The sequence below is a fragment of the Durio zibethinus genome, chromosome 25 (genome assembly GCF_047325235.1).
Source record: "Durio zibethinus cultivar Kanyao isolate XHJ-2024 chromosome 25, ASM4732523v1, whole genome shotgun sequence".
In the NCBI taxonomy this organism is placed as follows: Eukaryota; Viridiplantae; Streptophyta; class Magnoliopsida; order Malvales; family Malvaceae; genus Durio; species Durio zibethinus.
Genome location: NC_143186.1, coordinates 10255504 through 10273279, shown reverse-complemented (window position 1 = coordinate 10273279; position 17776 = coordinate 10255504). Strand labels below are relative to the sequence as shown.

Here is a 17776-nt window from a genome sequence, read left to right as displayed (position 1 = left end):
CACAACTGAAGACACATTATTTACTTTAAAAGAAATAGAGAATGATAGATAAACGATAAGATCAAGACAGTAAAATGGTTTTAAGGCATGAAATGCATATTTAAAATTTTTTTAAATAATTTAATAGTTAAATTAATTTGAGATTTTATAATTTCTATGTATCAAATTGTAAATTATCAAAATTCGATATACTTTTTTGTACTTTTTGACCTTTTTCCTATTTTTTTTCTTTCTCTCCTGTCCTTTTTCCGTTTCTCTTCATTTCCAGAACTTTCGCTTACCTCGAAGATAATTAAGGCAAATAATGGTCTTTGGCTTTTTCCTTCAGTGATGGCCACTTAATGAATTAGATTAATTTGGTACGAATAGGAAACTCATCAGTTAGACAGAATGGAAGGCAATCAAGGTTCGATCATTATGGAAAATATTTCGGGGTTAAAAACTTAGATGCCCAACTTTCAATAAGATTTTTAAAAATTATATTTTTGTATAATTTTAATTATAAAATATATTTAAACATATTAAAATTTTAATATTTTCATATATATATATATATATATATTTTTCAAAATGAACCTATTAGGCTCCAAAATAGAGATCAGACTAGTTTGGGTTTTAGTAGAAGTCATGAAGGGGCAATAAATGGGAATAAAAGAAACAACACCATATCCAAATTAAGAATTCAACTTATTAATTTTCAAGTCTATAACTTGCAATGAAATTATCACATTGCGTTGCTTGGAGAACACTATCAATTATCGGAACGAACTTTCCACAAATGACATCGATACTTAGATTTCCAAAAACAATAAGAAATAAAGTTGTCTGAAAAGATGGAGATCGAACCTTTGCCTCAACCAGAAAATTTTCCTAAATGGAAAAGCAACTTGTGGAATTTGTTGACTATTATCTTCTTGCAGCATGCATCTCAATTTTTGTGGATTAATTCAAACAAAATTAAGTCAAACCTTTCATTCTTCTTCTTTATTATTATATTATTATGCATATGAAATAAATAATTAAATTTAGTAACTTATTGTATTTTAAATATAATTAACATATTTTACATATGCTGCTATATTATGTTTCAATTTAATAAAATATATTATTTTTGAAGTACAAAATCAATACCCTTCGAAAGTCCTGTTAATATTATTCTAATCGTCAACGTAATTTGGATGAAAATTCCATGAAATCCATCACTTTCATCACCCGGAATTGAATTTTGGATTTGAAACTCTTTATTGATAGAACTGCACGATCTTGAATAAACATTCCAGTTTGAACCCAAATATACAATAGGAAAAAAATGGGTATATAACAATTATCTAATTAACTTATTTGTAAAAAATAAAAGCATCAATCAAAAAGAGCCCAAATATCTTGAATACACCCACCTGTCAAAAACTCTAAGTTAAAATTTGAGAATATTTACTTATGAATATGACGTAATATCTTGAGAGAACAAATTTCTAATTCTTCCCATCTCTAATTCCATGGAGAAAATGTACTCTATCATTATTCCTTTTAAAAAAATTAATATGCAATGGAAAGTTTTAAGAAATTTTCCTTTCCATTTTGGCATTTTGCTTATGTTTTTGGTCTGATGGAGAGAACCCGTTCTAGATTATGGCAGCTTCCTTGATTTTTATAGAATGCTAAATTTCTTCACCAAAAGTGATAATTGTCAATCTTTAGACGCCCAATACCTTGTCTTGCTGAAAAATTCAAAGTCATTCACCATAAAGGTCAACAGGAAACTAAAATTTTAATATTTGATGATGAACCAGCCATGCACTATAAATAGCCTCCTTCCCTTTGGTTGAAGCACCACACAACCTCTTATCAATAAAACTTCTCGACATACAAAAGAAATATACAACAGACCCAAATGGCTCCAAGTTTCGATAATGGCAACTCACTTTTTAACTTTGTCGTCCAAGATGGAAACGGCGTGAAGGGATTGGTGGACTCTGGCATATCAAAGGTGCCCCAGGCTTACATTCAACCACCAGCCGAGCAGATTGATAAGAAAAATGCAACCAAATGTGAGATGCCACCGGTTGATTTGTCGAGGCTTGATGGCCCTGACCATGATGAAGTAGTCAAGGAGATTCTTAGAGCCGCTGAGACTCTTGGCTTCTTCCAAGTTGTGAACCATGGAGTACCCGTCGATCTACTGGAGTCCCTTAAAGGGACCGCCCATAACTTCTTTGGTCTGCCCGCTGAAAGGAAGGCTGTTTATTGCAAAGAAGTGAGTCCAACCCCGTTAGTGAAGTATGGTACGAGCTTTGTCCCAGAAAATGAGAAAGCATTGGAATGGAAAGACTATATTAGCATGGCCTACACTAATGATGCTGAAGCTCTTGAACATTGGCCTGTAGAGTGCAGGTAATGAAATATGTTTTGTGCTCTCTATTCTTCTTTTCCCAGATATTCCCAAACCGCATTTATAGAGTTTCATATTCATATAAATATCAATATTCTCTTTGTAGGGATGTTGCTCTTCAATACTTGAACACATCGCTTGATATGGTGAGGAAATTGCTTGAAGCTTTGATGGGAAATCTTGGAGTGGAACTAGATGACTCAAAGATTGATGCATTCATTGGAAAGAAGATGGTTAATATGAACTATTATCCAACATGTCCTAGTCCTGAGCTCACAGTTGGTGTAGGACGCCATTCTGACATGGGTACTCTCACAATCTTATTACAAGATGGGATTGGCGGTTTGTATGTAAAAGTCCCAGAAGATGTAGACATGGAAAAGAAGGGACAGTGGGTCGAGATTCCTCCTGTTCCTGGTGCCTTGGTCATCAACATTGGCGATATGTTACAGGTTCAAATCAAAGTTTCTATCGACACTCGTTTCATTTCATTCGAAAATTAATCATACTATAGCATAAGAATTTGAACAAATGGAAGATTGAAAAAAAAAATATTAATAATTGTGTTTTTAATTTGTTTTATTCAGATATTAAGTAATGGAAGGTACAAAAGTGCAGAACATAGAGTTCGCACCACAAGCACAAAGTCCAGAGTGTCAATACCAATATTTACGAGCCCACAAGCAACACAAAAGATTGCACCATTGCCTCAGGTGGTCGAGAAAGATGGAGTGGCTCGATATAGAGAGTTTGTTTTTTCAGATTACATGAACAGCTTTTTTGGAAATGCACATGATGGCAAGAAGTCCCTTGAGTTTGCAAAACCCAACTTGGCTTGAAATAGAAGACATATTCTACTCTGTTCTCGGTGCTATTGATTTCGGCACATCTATTACTCCCTCTTATGTTTAGCACAAGTGTTTTGTATGTGACAATAAAATGATGATGATTTAGGGTAGCCTCTGATATCTGTTCTTTCTATATTTTCGAACCAAAAGTTGTAATTCATCAGCTTCTTATTTGTAATTGAGATCACAACTATTTTTCTGATTATTAGCAACAATATTCAAAATATATGTAGTATTAAAAATCAATAATGTAGCATTTACAGTAACATATATAATTTTCTTACCAAAATAAAACAGGGCAGTGTTTTGATTTGGGCAAGTGGATTCAACCCCTATTGAAAAACTCAATGAATTATGTATCAATCAATTGAGTCTAAGTGATATTTAGCAAGTTTAGTATTTTAATTCCAACCCTTGTAACATTTTCTTTTATACTCAAACTGCGATCTTTTATATACAAAAAAAAAAAATTATAAAATGATAAAAAAAAGGCTCTCTAATAAAAATTTAATAATCATTTAAGTTTATGATATTTTATTATAATTAATTAAGTATAAAATTTCTTATTTCAGATCAATTGAACTTTAAATATATATATATATATATATATCCCCAATCAGACTACTTAAACATTTATTTTTATTCCAATTGAGTTTTGAATTAGATAAAAATGAGTATTGACAATTAATCAATTTTTATATAATAATAATATAATTGATAAGCTGAATTGATTGTAATAAATAATAAAAATTTGAATGATTATTAAATTTTTATTTGAAAAATTTTTTCCCCTTTTAACTGAAAAATCCTTCTCATTCCGTCCAGTAGGTAAAACTAATTTCCTTCCTTTTTAACTTTCTAAAAATTTTATTTTATTACCCCTGGTCAAGCCGTCAAGAAATTAAAAACAAAGAAAAATCTTGCTATTGCTTTCCATTATTTTTTTCATAGATATTAATGTTTAACAAAGAAACACAGAACTGAAATTTACCACCTCCATCGCAATCTCATACCGCCTTTGCTACTTAAATTAAGCCCAAATAACAATTAATTTTCTCTACAAGTAATGAACAGTCCAAGTGGGGTGAGTAAATAGCAACCCTAAACTACTTTTCTTAGGGGCATTGATGAAAGGGTAGCATAGGGCTACCTTACAAAAGAAAGTGAAAAGGCCACGGCAAAGAAAGGATAATCCTATTTGGTTTTATGCAGCTTTGTGTTATAGAGCATTGCAGATGTTAGGCTATTGATATACCTTTCAATGATCCTTTGACTACTTGTCAAACACATAAGGCTACTCTAGCCTTTTCCCTCATCTTTTCATCTTTCCCCCCCTTTTTTTTAATTTTACTTCAAATTGCTTTTTGAAGTCAAAGAAGTGAAAAAATGTTTATTTTTTTTGAAAAATTAAATTTAGGGATACTTGATAGTGATTGTTCAAAATTTTCTTTTGGCATGATTTTAGTAATGCTATTGAATATTAGTAGTATCATTATGTGTAGATATCCTATTTAGTCTGGACCCAAACCAATTGGGTCTGGCTCAATAGGGTTCAGGCAGTTAAGCTTCAACTGCTTATTGTTTTATGTCTTATATTTATTTATGTATTTTTTAATTTTTTTGGGTTTTATTTGTATTATTTTACTTATTTATTTTGATGTTTATCTGTGATTTTTTTCTCTTTTTGTTTTTAGTTGCTTTATCTTTAGGTTAGGATAATGAGAAAAAAAAATAATGACGATTTCTGCTGGTGGAAGAGTTATAGATGGATCTATTTTGCAATAGGATAAATCCATGTTTGGTGATAATATTGAAACGGATTCTTGGTTAATTAAGAACTCTTCTATCAAGCCTATAAATACACAGAGAAATCAACAAAAAAGATCAATGAAACATAAACATAGAGAAAAAAGGAAAATACACATGAAGATAGGCAAGAAAATATATAGAAGAAATAGCAAGATTAATAAAAATAAAAAAAAAAATTGAAGATTCTTGGAAAAATCTAAAAAATTCTCAGATTTCGGTAAAACTTTTTAGATTTCGGTGAATTTTTTTGCATCGACTGAATTTTTCAATGGATTTTTCAAGTTTTGGTGAATTTTTTGGCGTTGGTTGAAGATTCTGACGTGTTCCCTAGTTTTCGGTGATAGCTTTTCAGAAATCGATGAGCTTTCAACCAACTTTTGGTGAACAAACCCAGATTTTGGCAACATTTTTAGAATCCAATGAATATTCAACCAGAATTCATCTGGTATAGAGGAAGAGGGAGAGAAAAGGGGAAGAAAAGAGAGAGGGGGAGAAGGAAAATCTGAGGGAAAAGACTGAGTTTGGGCTTTTATCCCCTCATCAAAACGATGTTGTTTTTGCTTTAATAAACCATCAGGGTCTGCGTATTTTTATTCAGGTGATCGGATTCGAGCGCAACCTACTTATGCTGACCCACGTTTCAGTCGATTCTTGTAGTCAAGCCAAGCCGAGTTGATTCTCCAAGCCAAGTTTTCGAGCCGTTTTTTGTGCCTAAAGCAAAGCCGTGTCGAGCCACTCCAACCGAGCCGTTTCTTTTTATTTTTGGTTTTTTTATTTATTTTATTTAGTTATTTATTTATGTATTTGATTTTTTTAGGGGTATTTTTTTTACATGACAAGTTTAGGAAAAAGAACAAAAAAAATATTTTTGAGAATAAATAATAATTATCCAAGGATGGAATTTTTAGAAATTTCAAATAGCAAATTTTTATAAAATTCCTAGGTGAGAAATTCTTTTCTAAATTTGTCCCAAACGGTGGAATATTTTAGATAAAATTTCAATAACAATAATTAATATTTATTTTCAAACAAAAAAGAGAAAAAATAAAAAATAAGTTAAATTAAATTTTTGATTGAAAATATTTGATAATTACCCAAGGATGAAATTCTTAGAAATTTCAAATGGTAAATTCCTAAAAAATCTCTAGGTAAGAAATTTCTTTAAAATTGTCTTAAATGGTGAATGAATTTAAATGAAATTTCAAGAAAAATAATTGTCATATTATTTTCTTTCCAAATAAAAGAAAAATAAAAAGAATTTCTAAATAGGCCCAAATGGTGAAAATTTTAGAAATTCAAAAAATAAAAATATTTCTAATTTGGCCTAAATGGTGGAATAATTCGATATATTTTCAATAAAAATAAAAAAATAAAAAATAGTTAAACTTATTCAAATGATAAAACGTTTTCAAGAAAACAAATGGGATTCTTGAATACTTTTGAGGTGGGAAAATATTTTTAAGAGTTCTACCAGATTGATGGAATGTCTTAAGAATTATTTTCAATACTTGAACATTAAATTTTAAAACAATTAGAATTAAGACCTTAGGATAAATTTAAAATAAAATGGTACGATTAAGATTTTAGAATAATCCTCAAATTGTCCCTTTTCTATTGTTGGCGAAGCATATTTTTTAAATTGTTACCTAAGTAATAGGTTATCATTTTTTTTTATGAAAAAGTAATACGTTAACCTAAACTATTTATGAGGACAAATAAATTGTGTAGTTGAAACAAAACCCAAAATAATTAATATAATTTAAACTTGTTATTGGTCATTTATTGATAGACCTATCAATGGGTCGAGTGGATGTATACCTTTACTTAAATCAAATCTTTGATAGAGATTTTTGAGTTTTCATCTAATGATAAACATTAAATTATTAATAACAATATTTTATGTAATTTTAATTTTAAAATATATTTAAAATATAAAAATTGTCAAATTTTAATAGTTTTTTGTTATCTTAATATTTTTAAAATTTTCGAACCTCTTGATCTCGCTGAATTAGGTAGAACCTTGGGGAAAGGTTTTAAAAGATTAATTAGGCTTAATCTGACTCAACTTCATAAACACCTATATTTATCAATTAATTAATGAGAATCACGTAATTTTGATTTTTTTTAACTTAACAAAAAATAATATAAAATATATTAAACAAAAAATTTATATTTAACCTTTGGAATGGGCTAAATGGTGGATTGCCTCTTACCTACCCTCAGTTCCATCCTTTCCACAAGTATGAAATCTTGATTAAAAAGAAAATTCAACTTCTTTCCTTGTCTCTCAGACTAAGGTTTCACACATTTATAATTATAATTTGATTGATTCACTACTTGATGCAAAGTTGTGCTAGAGAAAGAAAAAGCATTGGAGTGGAAAGACTACATTAGCATAGCCTACACCAATGATGCTAAAGCTCTTCAACATTGGCCTGTGGAATGAAAGTAATGAAACATGCTTTGTGATCAAATTTCTTCTTTTAGCATGACATTCCAAACCTAATTATAATAGACTCATAAATATATCAATATTCTCTTTTCAGGAATATTGCTCTTCAGTATTTAAACTCATCACTTGAAATGGTTAGGAAATTGGTGGAAGCCTTGATGGAAAACCTTGGAGTGGAACTACATGACTCACAAACTGATACATTGATTGGCAAAAAGATGGTTAACATGAATTTTTATCCGATGTATACTAACCCTAAACTCACAGTTGGTGTAGGGCAACACTCTGATATGGTTATCCTTACAATCTTATTACAAGATGGAATTAGTGGTTTGTATGTGAAAGTTTCAAAAGATATGGATATGGAAAAGAAGGGAGAGTGGGTAAAGATTTTTCCTATTCCTGGTGCCTTGGTCATCAATATTTGTGATATGTTACAAGTTTGTACCAGAATTTATATTTAGACCATTTCTTTTGGTAAAAGAAAGAAATGTGCTGAAAATCGAATCCTTTATCTTGCTATAATTCATTTCCTAATGAAAGTGAATGAATCACTAGGTTAAACCCTCAAATTCTGAGACTTTTTTCATTTGAATGAAAAATTAACCATGACAAAATAAGTTTTTTTAAATTCATGATTGAAATAGAACGAACATGTTCTAGTACCTAGCTGCCTAATTATCTACAAAGTTTAAACTTTCATTTTTTATGTAGATATTAAGCAACGGAAGGTACAAAAGTGCGGAGCATAGAGTTTGTACCACAAGCGCAAAATCAACAGTATCACTACCAATATTTACTAGTCCAAAACCAACGAATAAGATTGCACCATTGCCTCAAGTGGTAGAGAAAGATGGGGTGGCTCGTTATAGAGAATTTTTATTATCAGATTATATGAACAATTGTTTTGGAAATGCACATGATGGCAAAAAATCTCTTAATTTTGCTCAAATCAATTCTACTTAATGTAGAAAAATTCTATTGTATTTTTTGGCATTGAGAGTTAAGCTCATTTACTTTACCTTAGGGATTTAAATAGCAGTCATGATCACATTTTCGATCACGTCGCATTTATCGAAATTTTGGATATAACGGAGATCATTGTGGTCATTATGATCATTGCGATCGTGAATTTTTTTTAATTTTGCACAATTGGTTATAAAATGTAATAATTATAATTATAATTATAAAAACTCTTATTTAATGATTTTTAAAACAATTTATGACACTCTATGTTTTTTATTTTTTAAAAAACTTATTCACAATTTTATTTAGATTATAATAAAGCGTTCATATTTGGTTTAACAACAAAATTTTTGCTTAAGCCAAGTTTATATTCAATATTAATTCTAGGCAAATCAAAATATTAACTGAATATAATATGTTCAATACCAAGCATCCATATTTAATAAAATTACAAACTTAAAAATATAATAATTTCAAATTCCATCGATTATAAATTAATAAGAATTAATCAATAGCAAAAGAATTGACAACAATATAAATACTAAAATAACAAAAAATTATTAAATTTCAAATACAAAATCATAAATTAATAAATAACAAAATTAAAATATAATATTTAATTTTAATTATTTTTCATCTAACTTATAAAAAAAATTTATTAAAAATTTTCATCTAAAATCCATATATATATATAATTTTAAAAATTACAAAATTTTAAATTTATATTTTGATAAAATTAATTATAGAATTAAATTAAAAAAAAAACCAACCCACCCAAACCCAACCCCTGCACCACCCCACTCCGCTCTCACGCATCTCACTTAATAGTAGATAGCCCCTCACCTTTAAAATTTCTCCTAAATTTTGATAACTAAAAACCCTCATCTTCATTTCTTTTTCGCATCTCTTTCTTCTATCCTTTTTTCTCTCTACACCATCACTTTCTCTCACATCCCCTTGTCAATGTCATTGCCTACAAAGTACCTTGCCTCATCTCTCTCAGATTCTTACAAAGATCAACATTATTCTACATAAATTTTACAAAAAAAAAAAAATTAACTTTCTCTTACCTTCTTTGATCTTGATTGTTGATTCAAGGCTTAAAGTTGATTTGAATTTGAGTAATTTGTGAATTAAGTTAAGGTTTTTGCCGATTGAATGGTTGATAAATGATTTGATATTATTTTTTAAATTTTTTTGATTGATTTTGAAACTGAAAATCTGATACTTGAGTTTTCTTTTTGCTTTTGTTTTTGCTTTTACTCTTGCAGTCTTCTTAGTTGCTTTATTTGTGTTGAAGTTTTTTTTTTTGTTTAATTTGAACCAGTAACTAGGAAAATAGGGATAGCGGCAATAATGGTCTATTATTGCCACTATTCCCCCTTACAGCATTTTTTAGCCGCCATTATGCATTGTTTTGAGTGTAATTTAATTTCTCAGCTGTATTTTCTCCCAATAGAGGTGGCCGATGGTGGTACTATTACAATTTCATGGTCGCTATTTCGTTACAGAATTGTTATTTGAAACCATGGTTCACCCTATTATTTAAGCAATTTTTTTCAATAAAAATGATATTATGATTTCACTCAGTCTCTTTTCTTTTTTCTTCCATTTTCAAACAAAATAATGTTGGGCCTGAAATGACAAACACAACAACGTAGAAGCAATATATTGCAATAAACCCACTGCAATAGACAACAATCAATAATTAACAAAAAAAAAAAGCATACCATGATTTACATGGAAAACCTTTCAGTGTAGAAAAAAAATCATAGACCACCAGAAAAATCACAACTAGCAAATAATGGATATACAAAGTTCTCTTTTAGCTAAAACTAGAGCTAATTAACAGCTAGAAAGACAATTGGAGAAATCTCAGCAAATAGGTGACTCAACAAATACACCATAGATTTGTTTCTAGAAAGCTTCAAATCCGATCTCCACTATTCAGAATGTATAATAGTGAATCATGAACCTGTTGACAAAATTTTAGCTCAATCGAACTATGAATCGACTTTTGTTCAACTAACTCTTTGTTTTCTCTTTACTCTTTATCTTTTCTTGGTTTTTCTTTTCCTCTCGATTTCGGCCCTACTCTCTCACTTTCTTTTCACGCTAAAAATTACCCCATTTTTATATGTAGGGCTTTATTCCATGATCAAAGGCAAAAAGGCTTAAGGCCTTTTAATTGGCTAATCAATTAGGGTTGGACTCCATACATTCCTAACAATCTCCCCTTCTAACCCCATTAGGATGAAATTTATCATAATAACAATTTCATTTGAAACTTACCTTGGCCAAAGAACCCATTATGGCTAAGTTATTGCAAAGCTTAAGCTTTTTCTTAGGAAATGTCTTAGTCGACATATCTGCTATATTCTCATCAGTATGAACTTTCTTCAACAGTATCTATTGTTCTTCAATCACTAAATGCTACTAGTAATATCTAACATGAATGTGCTTCGTTTTAGCATGGTAAATGACATTTTTACTCAAATCTAAGGCACTATAACTATCACAAAACATCACGTACTCTTTCTGATTCAACTTTAATTCAAAAAAAAAATGTTTTATCCAAAGCATTTCTTTACTTGCTTTAGTTGCTACAATATATTCAGCTTTTGTATTGACAATGCAATACACTTTTGCAATTTAGACTATCAAGACAGTTCCTCATGCAAAAGTGAACAAATACCCTAAAATAGATTTCCTACCATTAAGATCACTTGCCATGTCAACATTAGTAAATCCTTCTAAAACTAGTTGAAAAACTCTATAACTCAAGTACAATTTTGAGGTGTACCTCAAATATCAAAAAATCAATTTTACTATTTCCCAGTGAACCTTTTCGAGATTAGAAAAAAATCTGCTTATTACACCAACTAAATGAGCAATATTAGGCTGTATGCAAACTATAAGATACATCAACGAATCGACTACAGAAGAATAAGGGATACTAAACATAGCTAGTTGCTTTTCTTTAGTCACTGAGCAAGCTTTCTTACTCAAATGAAAATGGTTGGCAAGTAGACTGTAAACTAATTTAGTATGTTACATGTTGAATTTACTAAGCACCTATTCAACATACTTTTTCCGTGACAACCATAGCTTTCTAGCTTTTCTATCTCGGATAATATTCGTACTGATAATCTACTTTGTTGGACCTAAATCCTTCATGTCAATAGACTTAGACAATTGTTTTTTCAACTTAAAAACCATATCAGCATCTTGTCCCACAATCAGTATGTCATCAACATATAATAAGAGAATAATGAATTTACCATCAGAAATTTTTTTGACATACACATAAGGATCCGCTATTATTTTTTTATAGTTACGGCTTATCATAAAAGAATTAAACTTTTTGTACCATTATCATGGAGCTTGTTTCAAGCCATACAAGCTTTTTATTTTTTAATTTGCAAACTAAATGCTCTTTTCCTTTCACTTCAAAGCCTTTAAGTTGTTCCATATAAATGTTTCCCTATAAGTCACTATGCAAGAATGCAGTCTTAACATCTAGTTGTTCAAGCTCAAGATGGTACTAATCTTAGTACCATCGAATGGAACTCATCTTCACAACTAAAAAGAAATTTCATCAAAATCAATGTTAGGTTTGTGAGAAAAATCTTTCACTACGAATCAAGCTTTGTATCTCATTAGTTTGTCACTATCCTTTGTCAACTTGAACACCCATTTATTCTTCAATGACTTTCTCTCTTCTAGAAGCTTAACAAGATCATATGTACAATTTTTTCATAATAACTTCATCTCTTTTTTCATTGCTTTTAATAAATGCTCTCTATCCAGAATAGTCTATATATCTTGGAAGCTTTCTAACTCTCCCTTACTGGTAGCTAAAATAAAATCTAAACTTGGATACTTGGTGATGACCTGTGCTTTCTAGTAAATCTCTTAGGCTGAGACTTACACTATCTGATTTCGAAGGTAGCTCCCCCTGCTTAACACTTTTTGGTGGAGAGGACTGCTCACCCTACTTAAAACTAATTGCATCTGGCTTATCACTAACTATAGCTGGCTCATTCATATCATTGAGTTTTACCTCTTGTTCATTGCCATCATTTGTGGCTTTTTCCAGCGGAACCCCTGTCAGTGTTGAAAGACCACATCTCTACTTTTGACTATTTTTCTTTTCACTAGATCCTATACCTTATAACCAAAATTTTCCTCACCATATCCTACAAACACATATTGTGTGACTTTACTGTCAAGCTTTGACCTTTGTTCTTTTTGTACATGCATAAATGCTTTACTCTTGAAAACTTTCAAGAGAGAGTATGAAGTAACTTTTCCTATATACATTCTTTCTAAAATGTCAAAGCCCAAAAGAATCAATGGTGATCTGTTAAGCAAATAACAAGTTGTGTTAACTGCTTCACCCTAAAATGGCTTTGATAATTTTGATATCTTTAACATACATTTGACTTTTTCTATAATGGCGTAGTTTATCCTTTCAGTTACACCATTATGCTATGATGTTCCAAGTTCTATCATCTCACACCTAGTCTTATGCTTTAAATAATATTCTTCACAGTCTTTGGATGTGTATTCTCCATCATTATTAGTCCGAATACACTTCAAAGGCAACACTATCATCCTTTCCACCATGGCATAAAATTTTTAAAAATATTGCAATACCTAGCTTTTATTTTTTAATATATACACCCAAGTCTTACGTGAAGCATCATCAATAAAAGTAACAAAATACCTGCTACCATATAATAACTCAACCTCAATAGGACCACATATATCAGAATGAATTAATTTCAATATGTTTTCTTTTCTCTACGAACATTTTTTAAAAAAAAACTCTACAATGCTTGTCAAATAAACAATGATCACATGAATTGAGAAGCATACTTTTGGTTAAGGTAATGAGAGATTGTACCATATATTTGCTGAGGCATCATCCTCAATGGCATTATCTTATTGTCATTTAATTTCATCCATATCTTGTACATTATGCAACATAGTTTTCTTCTTGCAACTACCATAGATCCTTTGAGAAGCTTTTATTGCCCATTATTTTGTCAACTCTAACATTTTTTTTTATCAAGAACATCAATAGCAAGCAAGTTCATTCTCATATTTGAAATATATTTGACATCCCTCAAAGTCAACATATAGCTCATACTAGTTTGTACAACAATATCACCAATCCCAACAATTTGTAACACACTCTTATTTTTCATCTTGATGCAACCAAAGTCTCATACTTTGTAAGTTGTAAACAATTCCCTCTTAGGAATTCAATGATATACCATTTCTATGTCAACTATCCACTAAATGCTAGGGTCATGATTACAATCACCATGTGTACAAATCTAAGTAACTGAATCATTATCTAAATTCATTGCTACAATATTGTCATCATTTGAACTATTGTCTTTTTCATCTTTTTGCTTTTGCTTCAAGATTTTATAGTATTGCTTTATATGACCTAGTTTTTCACAATAGAAGCGCTTCATTTTATCTCTAGACTTGGATTTATATTTAGATTTACTATGGCTTTTTGAGTTATGACCTCTATTGATGTTCTTATCCCTATTCTCTATGACAAAAGCTTAATTCTCAATGTCTAAATCTTTTCGTCTTACTTCTTCATTAAGCATGCTATTATTTACTGTCTTCAATGTCACCTTGTAATCAAGAGCTAAATTAAGAATAGTTACAACTAGAGTAATCCAGCTGTCTAGCAATGAACTTAAAAGAAACAACACTTTTATTTTATAATCCATTTTAAGCTCTATAGTAGTCATCTGATTAAATATATCTTGAAAATCACTTAAGTGCTTTATAATTGATTGTCCATCCCTGGACTATAAAGTTATAAGCTTTTAATTAAGTATAACTTTATTCATGCTTGTTTTCTTTTCATATAATACTGCTAATTTTTTTTAAATAGTGTGGGCATCTGTCTCTTATGTTACATGATGGAATACATTGATATCAACTCATTTTTTTATTATAGTCGTAACTTTCTACCTAGCTTTTTTCAATTTTTATCTTTTGTATTTGTTGGCTTAACTAAATCACCTAATATTGTCTCATACAAATCTTTATAGTATAAATGATCTTCCATCATAGGCTTCCAAATTGAATAATTTGATGCTGTCAATTTCATCATAAAACCTATATCACCCTCTATGATCTCAAATAGAATTTACTTTTCTCTTGGGTTGTTTCTGTATCGATGTCTCAAAATCCCTCATTTGATACTAGTTGCTAGGCCTGAAGTGAAAAATACAATAACACGGAAATAATATATCGTAATAAACTTACAACAATAGATAACAATCAATAATCAACAACGTAGGAAAAATAAAGCACACCAAAATTTATGTGAAAGCCCCTCTAGTGTAGAGAAAAAAAAAATGATGGACCACCAGAAAAATCTCTACTATCAAAAAATAGATATACAAATGAAAAAATCTTACCAAATAGGTGACTCAACAAATATACCTTACTATCAAAAAATAGATATACAAAGTTCTCCTCTAGTTAAAACTAGAGCTAATCAACAATTAGAGAGACAAATGAAAAAATCTTACTAAATAGGTAACTCAACAAATACACCTTAGATTTGTTCCTAAAGAGTTTCAAACCCAATTTCCACCGTTCAAAATGTAAAACATTGAATCATGAACCTATTGACAAAATTTCAGCTCAATTAAACCATAGATTGACTTTTGTTCAACCAACTCTCTCTTTTCTCTTTTATCTCTATCTTTTCTTGGCTTTTATTTTCCTCTTAGTTTTGGTGCTACTCTCTCACTTTCTTTTCACACCAAAAACTACCCCACTTTTATATGTAGAGCTTTATTTTATGGTCAAAGGCAAAAAGGCTTTAGGCCTTTTAATTGGCCAATCAATTGGATTGGACCCCACATATTCCTAACAAATAGTTGTAAATGAGTGTCTTATTTGAAAAATACCAAACAAAAGAAAATAATAAATGAAGTGTCTTATTTGTAGGTGAAATTCACTAAATATATTTTTATATGTGTTTTAGACTATTAATAATAGTATATCATCTTTAATAAAACTAAAAATATTGCATACATGAAATCTAAAACTTTAATATTTTATCATTGTTACCATACTAGCTTTTATTTAAGTTTCCTTTTCAACTTAATGTTGTGCCTTTGTACACCAAAAAAAAAAAGAAGAAGGAAAAAGGGTATAATTTAGTCAAATTGGAATAAGAAATGAGATTTATAAGTAGAATCTATACATATATTAAAAGTAGTCTCCTATCTCAATTTTATCGTCCATATTTTTAAAATCTTAGAAAAATTAAAGGTTAATTTGGGTCATAAAAAATTGCTTACAGGTGTTTCTTTCCTCTATCGTAATGTCTTAAGTTGTCCTCTCTCCCTTTTTCTCTTTGTCTTCTTCTATTGTGCACTGCTTTTTTTTTTTTTTCAAATATTGGCTTTGATTGCTTCTATAACTTGGGTTTCCAAGAAAGCTAGGGCAGTTTAACATTCTCGTGTAAGTTATATCCAAGTCTTTAGTTTTTTCCTATTCCTTTCTTTTATTTTTTTGTCTACTATCATCAAGATCTAATTAGTTATTACTATTTGGTTTTTTTAAAAAAATAAACAAAGTCCATGAAGTAATCATATTAATTTTTCATTCTTTATTATTAAAGTTGGTGTTTTATTTAGTTTATTGTGAGATTTGATTAGTTTTTGCAATTGGACTTTCAAAGTTAAGAGAAATCCCATAAAGGAATCTAAGTTAAACACTGAGCAAATTGGACAAAATCTAATAAAATTGATAAGTAATCTATGTTTCTCAATTTTTGTGTTTTTAGTGTTAATAAAATTTTGCATATATGATTTTTTACTCTTTTTTCCATATATCATTATTCATATATGATTTATACTATTACCCATATTTTCTCTCAATATGCAAAAAATAATAATAAAATAATTTAAAATTTTTCTTTCTCTCTCACCTTTTTCTTTGCTTTAATTTCCAGTATCTCTGATCTCTAAAACTCGATTGACCATTAAAGAGAGAAAGAAAGATATAAAACCAAAGGTTTTAATCCTAATTTTTCTTGGAAATTCATTTAAATCTTGATTTTATTTTTTCTTAACTAATTCATTAATTGTTTTGATCTATTTTGACTTTTAGTTTTTTATTTTTTAGAGCTAAAAAGAAGTTCAAGTTTTCATCGCTATTACATTAGAAATAAACAGTGCAAATAAAGAATAATGAAAGACTTACCAATTTGGCTTCAGTAGATTTGGTGAATTTGAGATACAAGGCTTGCAAGTTTTATCTCTTACTTTAGCTGTTTCATTTTTTTGTATCTATTGTATTTTATATTTTTCTAACATTCCACCGTAGCTAGATTATGCTATTTGGGTTGCACAATCCATACCCCTATGCCTAATCTGCCTCTTCTTCACACAACTTTTTTCTACCAAGTTCTATGCCCCTCCCTTATCACCCATTATGATAAAGTTCTTTTCAATTACGCATTTTCTCATACTATTTATTTTTTGTTTCTTGTGGATGTTTTAGCTTTGGCTGTTTGGTTCTAAGGATAATGCAACTGAAAATGTTGTTATAAGGGTCATAATATTAACTTCTCGATTAATACAAGGTAGGACAAAATGACACCAATTCTCAAGGATTGTTCAATTCGGATTCCTTCGAGATAGTTATGTATGCCTTTTGGTCTTAATGATTGTGGTAAATTTACCCTTTTAAAGGTACATTTAGTCTCAAAATTTCTTTTTCCTTAATGGAAAATCAATACAAGTATTAATAATCTAAAATAGAAAATGTCACTTTCTCCACCTAATGCGATAATGGATCAATTTCAATTTTCCTAAGAATTTGTAGGCTTCATCATTGACATTTTCAAATAACCATATGTGCTTTTAAAGAAGTGTAAATAACTAGGAAGATAATGGCTTTTTATGGTGGGCAAATAGCATTGTTTATCTAAGAAAAAGTATGCTGCCATTATGTGTTTGATAAACTATTGGTTTTCTTTTTGTTCTAAAAATATAACTTGAATTATTATGAACTACCTATATTGTGAGTCATATAGATCTTGGTTGGTCTTTTGCCCTTAGCAAATGGCACTTTATTTGTTTAAAGTCCAATAAGTTATGTATTCCAAAATCCAAACCATTAGGTTGGTTCTTTTCCTTAGGAAAAACTATTTATATTACTATATGTTTTGGATTTTGTTCCTTCGATTAGTTGTGTTACATCTATATTTATGATGGTTTGAGTTTTTAAGGTGTTTATGATGTAGATCTCATA

The 17776-nt window shown here is 29.6% G+C and overlaps 1 protein-coding gene across 1 annotated transcript; it reads left to right on the top strand.

Moving 5' to 3' along the window:
- Nucleotides 1-1545: 1545 nt before the first annotated feature.
- LOC111318392 (scopoletin 8-hydroxylase-like) lies at nt 1546-3442 on the top strand. The gene is made up of 3 exons (XM_022921245.2): nt 1546-2391; nt 2496-2841; nt 2977-3442. The coding sequence occupies exons 1-3, from the start codon at nt 1892-1894 to the stop codon at nt 3226-3228; spliced, it is 1098 nt and encodes a 365-aa protein (XP_022776980.2). The 5' UTR covers nt 1546-1891; the 3' UTR covers nt 3229-3442.
- The last annotated feature ends 14334 nt before the right edge of the window (nt 3443-17776 follow it).